This window comes from Oncorhynchus clarkii, chromosome 16, assembly GCF_045791955.1.
Source record: "Oncorhynchus clarkii lewisi isolate Uvic-CL-2024 chromosome 16, UVic_Ocla_1.0, whole genome shotgun sequence".
NCBI lineage: Eukaryota > Metazoa > Chordata > Actinopteri > Salmoniformes > Salmonidae > Oncorhynchus > Oncorhynchus clarkii.
This window is the reverse complement of record NC_092162.1, coordinates 39,427,036-39,438,045: the sequence shown is the minus strand read 5'-3', so window position 1 is coordinate 39,438,045 and position 11,010 is coordinate 39,427,036. Positions and strand designations below refer to the sequence as shown.

Here is an 11,010-nt window from a genome sequence, read left to right as displayed (position 1 = left end):
TAAAACAATTATATGTATCAGTATTAATTTTTCATGACAGCAATTCACATTATATTACATGAAAACGTATACATTTGTTTGACAAAACAGTGCTGGTCTCCAATCACTTGCAATAACATAGCCAATACATGACTGAAATTCATTCATAAATGTTCATCAAGAATACTTCATTTCACATAGCAAACTATAAGCTACAAATGTACATTACATGGCAGACCTCACCCATGGAACCTCGAGGTTCCACGTAGGTAAACATTGGCTTCACCAGGAAGTGGAACAAGTTGAAGTGCAAACACGGGAATGTGATCCAGCATTAGTGTGTGTACGTTGGCCGCCTATTTCTGCTTTATGTATACATGCTATGTCTGTCTATGTACATTTTGTATGCTGTGTCTATATATTTCTCCCTGTACTATTTGCCTTTGACTTATTGACAGTTTTAGGCTAGCCGTTTGATGTTGAGCTGCCTACTTGGTTACAGTTCCCAGACGGCGACGGCGCTATAAACAGATAGATAACATCAACGCTACGCAGGACACTTTTTGCCTATGTTTCTTTGGTTCGTGAGGTTTGGGTGGAAGATGTAAACTAACTGAGAATACATACACTACATTACAACAAAAAAACTTCAACCAGTAATGTAGCGCTAAAAGAACGTTACCGGTTGAGCTGCACCAGAGCCTGATACATGATTATATCAAATATATTTGTCGGTGCTTACATCATCATGATTGTTGTTTTCTCAGTCCACATAATTATGTGCGCACAGCATCTGCCTTGAGGAACAGTCTGCTGTGCCAGTAGTCAGGGTTGTCAAACGATGTGTTGCTGCTCGGCTCTACCACTCCCACACCGGAGCACGCTTTGATGTACCCCTCCACCCCCAGTCCGGCACACCTGGTGCTCGTACCCCCCTCCACCCCAACTGTGGTGGCCCTCCCCTTCCCTAGCACTGGGAGGTTCTGGTACTCTGCCTCCTGGTGGTCCACTCGCTGGGAGCCCCTGGAGTCCCCTCCAAAGGCATCCATCTCTTCATACTCCTCCACCTGGCTCTCTACCATAGCTGTGGAGCCATCTGGCATTGGGTTAGGGCTGGGGTTGAAGCTGGGTTTTGGGCTGAGGCTGGGCTTGGGGCTAAGAGTGGGCTTGGGGAGGAGGCTGGGCTTGGGGCTGAGGCTGGGCTTGGGGCTGAGGCTGGGTTTGGAGCGGAGGCTGGGCTTGGGGCTGGGACCCACCTCTCGGCTGCTCTCTCGGAGGAGTCTGGGTTGTTTATTAGTATACTGGTAAACATCATCCTCCTCTCCAGCTTCCTCATCCTTCCTTTCTTCCTCCTCTAGGTCTGGACTCTTTCCTCTTTCTCTCTCTCGTTCTTCTGTCACTGTCCTCAAGTCAGCTGCTCGGCTCTCACGCCTCTCCCAGATGGGTCTCTTTGTGTCTGTGGTGTTCACGGTGCTGCAGATGTCCATGTATTCATACTCCACTACTGCCCCCTGCTCTGGCCTCCCCTGACCCTGAGAGGCCCCTCGGTTGCCAAACAAAGCAGCTCCACTGTCAGGCCTCTCAGACAGAGGCTGCAGCTCCTCTCCCTCTACTGATACAACTACAGCCACAGAACTGTCAGTGACCTCTGCTGGCCTCTGGCTTCCCCTCAGAGCAGCTGCAGTGCTTGGAGAGTCCCCTTGCATCAGTGAGTCCCCCTCTAGTGGCGAGGGTGCTGTATTGTAGGTAGGGGAGGGCAGAGGAGAGGTTTTCCTCCATAGGACAGTTGAAGGCCCTTCTATCTGTACAGAGGTGACTCTGGGGGAGCGGGGCAGAGGGGACGGCTGTTTGGTCATCAACTCATAGTCCTCGGTGGGGTCTGAGATGGTTGCCAATGGTGACAGTGGATTCTTGAAGCTCCTAGAGCCCCTAAGAGATGCTCTACCTGGGAGAGAAGTTCTGGAGGCTGGGAAGGACAGGAGAGAATCTACCATGGAAAGGAGAAAACAGATATTAGAGAATAGAACTTAGAATCACTCCATCAAAACAGATGTAAAAAATATATCACATCCATTCACTGTGTAGCCGTCACATCCAGGTGTCACCTCTCCCTCTCACCTCTCTCAGGAGTGCTCGATACTCCAGGCAGTACATATCCATAGTGGTCCTCCTCCTCCTCCTCCTCCTCCTCAGGCCTGTAGGAGGGTGACTTTGAGACTGCAGATTGGCTCCTATGCACCATGGTGGTGGAGGTGTGGTGGGTACTACTGCCACTACTGTCCCTGCCAGCCCTGAGCTGCTGCCTGCGCAGGCTGCCACTCAGTGACACTCCCTCTGCCAGCTCATTGTCCAGGCCACTGCCCTCTGACCCCTCCGACAGCGTCCGAGCTGAGTTCAGACGAGACCGCTGGGAGAACAGCTGTAAGAAGTTCACACAATGGAAAGAGTTTGAGGAAAACATTACACAAAATCATCATCATCAACAACAAGAGGAGTAGCAGCAACATCATCAACCTTATTATCTTCATAAATATCACCACCAAATGGGACTGGCAGTGGGATAGAGATGAACACAAAATAATATTTTTAATGTGTCTGAACTTCCTAGAGCAGTTATTGCCTTTTGGCAATGTTCAGCCATAATACTGATTTAAACAAAGCCATTTGGCAAATGGAAGTCATGCTACTCATTGCTCTCAACTAAATATGTCTGGCCGTATTATAAGGCCAAGACCTCTTGTACTGAAGATGTGATGTGTTAGGGCCAGTGGTGTCTGGCTATTCGAAGGTAGGAAATGACGGTGCTAATAAGATCTCCTTAGCTGTGATGCATGATGAGTTGTGGTGTCTCACCTGACAGGGGTTATCTCCAGGGCCGGGGGTCATGGGTAGGTACCCTACTGGTCCAGCCTGAGAGGTCGCACTGGAACTCTGAGAGGTCAGAGAGAGAGAGAGTGGTTAAAGTTCCCACTGTCATTTTATGACTAGAAATTTGCGTGCGTAACTCAATAGGTGTCAATGAGTGATTAGTGCCAATATTCAAGTTATGTGTGCAGAATGCTGTAAGTAAGATTTACCCTGTATGAGCTCATCCTCAAACGAGAGAGAGTCCTGGATGGGGACAAGGTGAGAGGAGGAGTGGCCAAACCGTCCTCCAATCCCTCTTCATCCTGGTCCTCCAGGCCCGCTTCCAAATTGGCAAGCGCTGATCCCCGTTGGTGGGATTCTTCTGGCCCCGCCTCTCCTCTGTCCTATAGGCAAAGCGTCATTAATAAGGGCCGTGTTCGAAAGAGGATCAAAACCGTAAATTGTGGGAAAAATATATATCATGGGTAAATTGTAACTTGCTGACTGATCTAAAAATAATAATGAATAGTTATTTATGATGAAAGGTTCTTTGTAGATCAGTCAGTCGGCAGCCGCCTGCACTGTCGGCTGCAATGTCAAACAAGCCCAATGACTTCTGTCAATGGGCCACTCAGGGACTTGGAATACGCTATGAAAGTGACATGGCATTACGTCATACTTCCGGGGTCAGTCCCCTAATCAAAAATGTCATTTAAGATAAAGTGGAGACCGGAATTATTGGATCTCTTGCTAAAAGAAATAATACAAATACTGAGCTACAGGTAACTGACAAAATGATGAAAACACATGAGTAAATGGCGGATATAAAGTATATTGAAAGTAGGTGCTTACACACAGGTGTGGTTCCTGAGTTAATTAAGCAATTAACACCCCATTGTGCTTTGGGTCTTGTATAACAATTCTGGGAAGGCCATTATTTTGGCTACCATGGCTATGCCCCCATAGGATGACAATGCCCCCATCCACAGGGCACGAGGGGGTCATTGAAGGGTTTGATGAGCATGAAAACAATGTAAACCATTGAACACTTATGGGAGATTATGGAGTGGCAGCAATTCCTGAGACAGCATTTACCACCACCATAAAAAAACACCAAATGGTGGAATTTCTTGTAGAAGACTGGTGTCGCATCCCTCCAATAAAGTTCCAGATTGTAGAATCTATGCCACGGTGCATTAAAGCTGATCTGACTCGTGGTGCCCCAACACCCTATTAAAGACACTTTATGTTGGTGTTTCCTTTATTTATGCTCCAATTTTTTTTTCAACATTTTTATTTTATCCTAATAAAATTGCTCAGAGAAAGACATTTAGTTTAATACTCAATACTCCAGTACCCTCCCTTTGTGAAGATAAAGACACTGAGCCTTTTTCTATTGTGTTTTATGAGATTGGAGAACATATCGGGAGGAATCTCAGACCATTCCTCCATACAGAATATTTCCAGATCCTTGATATCCTTCGTCTGTGCTTATGGACCACAGGTTTTCAACGGGGTTCAAGTCCAAAGACTGAGATGGCCATTGCAAAATGTTGATTTTGTGGTCAATTAACCATTTCTTAGTGGATTTTGATGTCTGCTATGGGTTATTGTCTTGCTGAAAGAACCACTTGGGGATCTTCCGAGTTTCACAGGCAGCAACCCCATAGAGATGATATGATGACTTAAAACAAATGTAATATACACTACAACTTAAATATTTTATTAAAGTAAAATAATATGAAGAAATGATGGTCAATAATTGATGAGAAGTAATGGGAAGTCACTACCATCATGGGACTTTTCTTAATTGTTTTATTCTGCATTGTTACAGCATTCAACCCACATAATGCATAGTGCATTTAATGTAAAAATAATAATAATAATAATAATAATAATTCAATTTTTTTTATAATCGAACTGAAACCAAACAAAAAGCACTAATCGCTCAGCACTACTACTTACCCTATAATAATGCAGTAAATCACAAATTTAGAACACAACTGCACACGTCATTACACATCATGAAATATATCTTTGGCCATGCACACCAATGATAGGTTTGGCCTTGAAAAGAACAATGCATATGCAGAAAACACACTATATATATACAAAAGTATGTGGACACGCCTTCAAATGAGTGGATTTGGCTATTTAGGCACACCTGCCCCAACGCTACCTGCCCCAACGCATAGTGCCAACTGTAAAGTTTGGTGAAGGAGGAATAATGGTCTCTGGCTGTTTTTCATGGTTCGGGTTAGGCCCCTTAGTTCCAGTGAAGGGAAATCTTAACGCTACAGCATACAATGGCATTCTAGATGATTCTGTGCTTCAAACTTTATGGCAACATTTTGGGGATGGCTCTTCCTTGTTCCAGCATGACAGTGCTGAAGGTCCATACAGAAATGGTTTGTCGAGATTGGTGTGGAAGAACTTGACTGGCCTGCACAGAGCCCTGACCTCAACCCCCTCGAACACCTTTGGGATGAATTGGAACGCCAGATGCGAGCCAGGCCTTTATTGCCCAACATCAGTGTCCGGCCTCAATGCTCTTGTGGCTGAATGGAAGCAATGTTCCAACTTCTAGAGGAAAGCCTTCACAGAAGAGTGGACGCTGTTATAGCAGCAGAGGGGGGACCAACTCCATATTAATGCCCATCATTTTGGAATGAGATGTTCAACAAGCAGGTGTCCACATACTTTTGGTCATGCAATGTTCCTCATCCCTACTGTAAAATGTGGTGGTGGATCTTTGATGTTATGGGGATATTATGCTTCCACTGGTCCTTGGGCCCTGGTTAAGGTCAATGCCATCGTGAACTTTACCCAGTACCAGGCCATTTTATCCAAAAACCTTGTTGCTGCTGTCAGAAGGCTGAAACTTGGCCACAAGTGGATCTTCCAGCAAGACAATAACCCCAAGTACTAATCAAAATCCAGAAAGAAGGCCTCCCGAGTGGCACAGCGGTCTAAGTCACTGCATCGCAGAGTTTTGCGGCGTCACTACAGCCTAGGGTTCGATCCTGTGTCATTACCGGCAGTGACCTGGAGGGTTTGGCCAGGGGGGCTCTACTTGGTTCATCACGCTATAGCAACTCCTTGTTTAGCGGGCCAGGTGCCTTCAGGCTGACTTCAGTTGTCATTTGATCTTTGTTTCCTCCGACACATTGTTGCAGCTGGCTTCCCGGGTTAAGCGATCGGGTGTTAAGAAGCGCGGTTTGGTGGTTCATGTTACGGAGAATGAATGACTTGACCTTCGCCTGCTGCAGCAATGAGACAAGATCGTCATCACAAAATTGGGGGTAAACATTTGTTTTATTATATATATTTTTTTAAATACACAAAGAAGTGACCACAAGATCAACATTTTGAAATGGCCATCTCAGTTTCCGGACTTGTACCCCCTTTGAAAACCTGTGGTTTGAATTGAAGAGGTGCGAGAGGATTGAAAACAGAGGGGTCAAAATTATTGACACCCATCTCGTTTAGATTTTGTTTTATTACTCGTGAAACCAAATCTCTTTCTCTGAGCAATTATATTAGTATAAAATGATGTAATTTTCAATGTTTTTTCTGAGCATAGAATATAACTCAGTATTTGTATGATTTATTCTATTCAGTCTTCTTTGTTCATCTTTATCAAATGATCCAACACCAGATCCCACTGTATATGTACAATTCAATTCAATTAGTGTTTGTGGATGACTTTACTTCTACCAGATACCTTTTATTTACGCTGAAGACCACTGCGCTACATTTTTGCCCATTTTTGCCCTCAAAAAGCCTACAAAAGTTAAAAACTACAAGGCTACTTCCTGGAAAATGCTACATCACTTCCATAGCGTATAGACAGGAAAGTAATATAGCGCTGTAATCTTTTCCTTACCTTGATGACAAGGTAGCGAGGCGGGTCTCTTGCCATGCGAATAAAGTCATTGGCCAGTTCTTTGAAGGTTGGTCGAATATTCTCGTCAATCATCCAGCCTGGTAATAGAAAACAATAAGATTTTTAATGTCCAAGGTTGCTGGGGTGCAGCGGCTGGCACCATGCATATACAGTAAGAGTATGAGATTAATTTGCGTGTGTCAAAGAGCACCGAGTGAGAGGTATGTTTTGTGTTAGTCACCCATTTGAAAAGAAGGAGAACACATGTAATTTTAATAACAGCATTTCAACTATTAATGTTCTGACGGGGATCGTTTGTGGTCAAAACCTTGCCAATAAAAATAGGAGAATTTCAAAAGTGTGCTGGTAATTTTCCTCGTATCCCACGGCAGTTGTGTCGGTCGTTGGATGTGCATAGTGTGTACATTACTTTGTACGATTACTCACACTTAACCATGACCATGTACACGTCTATGGTGCAGATGTGGGGCTGGGACAGACGCTCTCCCTTCTCCAGTAGACTGGGCACGTCCTGTGGCTGCATGGAGGCGTAGGGCTCTGCCCCAAATGACATCATCTCCCAGACTGTCACTCCTGGAGTCGGGAGAGGTGATGCATAATGATGACAGACGGACAGGCGGACGGACAGACAGACATACTGTACATACACAAACATGTTATAAAATGCCGATCATGCTGTCTTACCGTAACTCCAGACGTCACTCTGATGAGTGTATCTCCGGAACAGGATACTCTCCAGGGCCATCCATTTGATGTTTATGGGAGTCTGGAAGTAACATAAACCACGTTTCCATACCATATAAAAAGAAATCACGACAGCTGTGATGGAAACGTTTCAGTACAATTTTATAAAGACAGAGAGATTTATTTGTTGGTTCTACATGGTGGGATCTTTCTGTGTTGGTAAAATGTATGATATGAGAAATGGCGGAGGAAATGCCTTTATGTGCAAATATTGATATAATAACCATCATATCGAAGTAAACTTAGAGTCATGCCATGATATGGTGTGTGGTCCTCCCACTACGACTCGGGAATCCATGCAGTTTATTAGGCTACAGATGAAATAAGTTACGATGAACTTCCCAGGGTGGTGAAAGTGCACGGTGATCCTCATGCTCCTTTCCAATAAATATTGAGGGTTTTATTCTGGTGACATGATGATCGATGCTTGGTTGGCGTTTGACAAATACAAATGTTCTCGCTCTTATTCGTAATAATCTCATCAGGTAGACCACCCTACCTTCACTGTATCTGCAAGCTGTTGGCTAGAACCCACGTACCAAAACCAGAATAGGCACATTTTCTATTCAACGCAACAGTTTGTGACAAAACTACCAGGTAGAGTTGAAAATCCGATAGTAAACACATTGTACTGCAGAGTTTTACTTGGTATATGAAAACCTAAGCGAAAAAGTACATTAAGTGTGTATTACGTCATCAAGCACTGATTTTTTCCCCCCCGCAACAAGTCCGTTTGGTGGAAACAGACCATTAGTGGGAAATGTGCATGGATGGATGGAAACCTAGCTATAGAAACAGAAAGGGAAGTATAACGACTGACACCGGGGATGAGAAGCAGGTACGGGCATCAAACATTTAATCAGGAATAGGCAATAAACAAGACAGGAACAGCGTCAGCATATGGGTATACAAGGACATAAGACAATCCATGCAGAAGCAGGGAACAGAGACAGATATAGGGAAGGTAATGACAGAGGTTATTGAGTCCAGGGGAATCCAACAATTGCTGATGGGGGGGGGGGGGGGGGGGGGGGAGGCAGGTGTGCGTAATGATTGTGGCAGGAGTGCTCAATGCTGGGGAGCGTGGCGGGGAAGAGCGGGAGCATGTGTGCGTAATGATTGCGGCAGGAGTGCGCAATGCTGGGGAGCCTGGCGGGGAAGAGCGGGAGCAGGTGTGACAGGAAGCAACCACTTGTGAAACATTATATATTGATAGATGCATTATGGAGAATGGAGCAGTGAGTCCTGAATCCTGATTACCTTGTTGCTGTCACTGTAGACATATTTCTTGTCATCGGGATAGAGCAAGTCAGCCACGCCATAGTCAGAAATCTGGACGAAATAATCACTTTTCAGCATCACGTTCCTCGCAGCCAGATTCCTGTGGACCATACAGTGCTCCTCTAGGTAGTACATGCCCTGAAGAGAAGACACACACAGGTTTCATCATAGAGACCTGATAATAACAGACAAAAAGAAAGACCAGAGACTCAATAATAGAAACGTAACGTATTTTCTCTCTGCTGTACCATAGTAAAAAAAAAACGCTTTGGTTCCAGGTAGAACGTTTTCACCAAAGGGTTTTTATTGGGGTTCATTAAAAGGGTTATTTGAGGTGAACAGGACCTGGAACCAAAAAGGGTTCTACTGTTTATTGATCGTGACCCTGTGACCTTACCTTAGCTATCTGCACACACCAGTTGAGCAGTCTCTGCGGGTCCAGGCTGTCTTTGTGTTGCCTGATGTGCTCCAGTAAGGACCCCTGGCTGCTGAGCTGGGTGACCAGCTGGAGACTGGCACCTGGGCAGACACCTAAGAGCCTGACGATGTAGGGGTGGTCCAGACTGCCCATGGACAACATGTGCTGCACGGGAGCACACACACGAGTGAGAGAGGGAATCAGACAGTGCCACAGGACTGTGTAAGCTCACTGAGCTAAAGCCCAGGCATTTGCTACGGGGAGCTAACGCGAGTATTTAGGTCTCAGGCAAGGTTACTCTTCAATAAAAACCCACCTCCGTTACACAAACATATCTGGTGACAATAAGGTTTGATTTGACTTGACAAGGGATTCTAGTGTATCCCGTCTAGAGGTTAGTAGAGTTACTCAGTGTCGGTGTGTTAAGAGCGTGTGGTTCTTACATCGGTGATCTCAGTGAAAGTCTGTCTGCCTGTGCGGTCCTGGATGGTCTTAATGGCTACAGGAATCTTCACGGAGTCTCCCTCAGGGATCCACAGGCCTTTGTGTACGGTGCCAAACACTCCAGAGCCCAGGACTTTGACCTTTTTCAGCTCTGGGGCCCTCAGGATCCGGGCATGAACCTTGGCTCCCTTCTCTCCTGGCCCCAGCGGCTCAAAACTCTGGACACACACACACACACACACACACACACACACACACACACATACACATACACAGAGACACAAGTACATTAGCACACAAACACACTAGTTCACATTACACGAATGCACAAGTGCATTGGATACAATGGGTCTATATTAGACTTCCTGATACTGTACATCCAATATTTCCCTCAGCTCTGCAGAAATTACTGTCATTTAAGTTGCTGTAGTTCCCTAAGAAGTTCACCTCTCCACTTTCCAGGTACCTCCTCATGGCTCTCTTCCTGTGGATGGCCAGGCCACGGTGGTACAGCATGCCCAACACAAACAATGCCAGGCAGACTATGAGGGCAGCCGGCACTCCCAACGCTATACCTGTGATCTGAGGGCTACAGGAGAAAAATGGGCATTTATTTCTTTATCGTAATTTTTTTGCACTGGCTCTATGTACACTCACAAGACTCTACTCACACATACTACACTGACACACACACACACACACACACACACACACACACACACACACACACACACACACACACACACACAATTATATATTCTGATTGCCTAGTCACTTTTACCCCTACCCAGATGTACATACAGTATTGCCTCAATTGCCTTAACCCTCTCATACCCCTGCACATTGACTCCGTACTGGTACTCCTTGTATATAGCCTCATTATTGTTTTTATTGTGTTATTTAGCAAATATTTGTCTTACTTTTTAACTCTGCATTGTTGGTTAAGGGCTCGTAAGTAAGCATTTCACTGTAAAGTCTACACCTGTTGTATTCGGCGCATGTGACCAATACAATACAATTCGATTTGATTTGTTTGAGTGGGGGTGTGTGTTTTCACATAACCTCCAGCAGGGGGAGACACTCACCTAGTGGAGTGTCTAGTGTTGTCTATGCAGTCACTCAATCCTGGACCCGAACACCTGCAACAAGAGGCTCAGCTTTACTCTGCAGCACACACACGCAGGCACACACACACACATGCACACACACACACCCACACACACACTCACATACACACACGCACCCCTGTGTGCAGTTGACATGGCAGGGCTCACAGTAGCTGTCCTTGTTGGGGTATTTGAAGATGAACTGCCCGTTCTCTCCGTTTACCCCACTGGGGCAGAAGGGCACACAGTGAGGACCATCTCTCAGACTGACACACATCACACAC

The 11,010-nt window shown here is 45.4% G+C and overlaps 1 protein-coding gene across 1 annotated transcript in view; it reads right to left on the bottom strand.

Annotated features, from left to right (window-relative positions):
- The window catches only part of LOC139368419 (receptor tyrosine-protein kinase erbB-3-like), a 39,987-nt gene continuing 28,977 nt past the window's right edge, over positions 1-11,010 (bottom strand). The window contains exons 15-27 of the mRNA XM_071107286.1: positions 10,864-11,010; positions 10,706-10,759; positions 10,068-10,209; positions 9,620-9,838; positions 9,156-9,341; positions 8,738-8,896; positions 7,418-7,499; positions 7,160-7,306; positions 6,713-6,810; positions 3,057-3,230; positions 2,833-2,910; positions 2,098-2,398; positions 1-1,966 (exon numbers count right to left, since the gene is read on the bottom strand). The exon at positions 10,864-11,010 is cut by the window's right edge and continues 11 nt beyond it. Coding sequence (XP_070963387.1) covers positions 756-1,966; positions 2,098-2,398; positions 2,833-2,910; positions 3,057-3,230; positions 6,713-6,810; positions 7,160-7,306; positions 7,418-7,499; positions 8,738-8,896; positions 9,156-9,341; positions 9,620-9,838; positions 10,068-10,209; positions 10,706-10,759; positions 10,864-11,010 — 2,998 coding nt within the window. The 3' untranslated portion in view covers positions 1-755. The remainder of the gene's footprint in view (positions 1,967-2,097; positions 2,399-2,832; positions 2,911-3,056; positions 3,231-6,712; positions 6,811-7,159; positions 7,307-7,417; positions 7,500-8,737; positions 8,897-9,155; positions 9,342-9,619; positions 9,839-10,067; positions 10,210-10,705; positions 10,760-10,863) is intronic.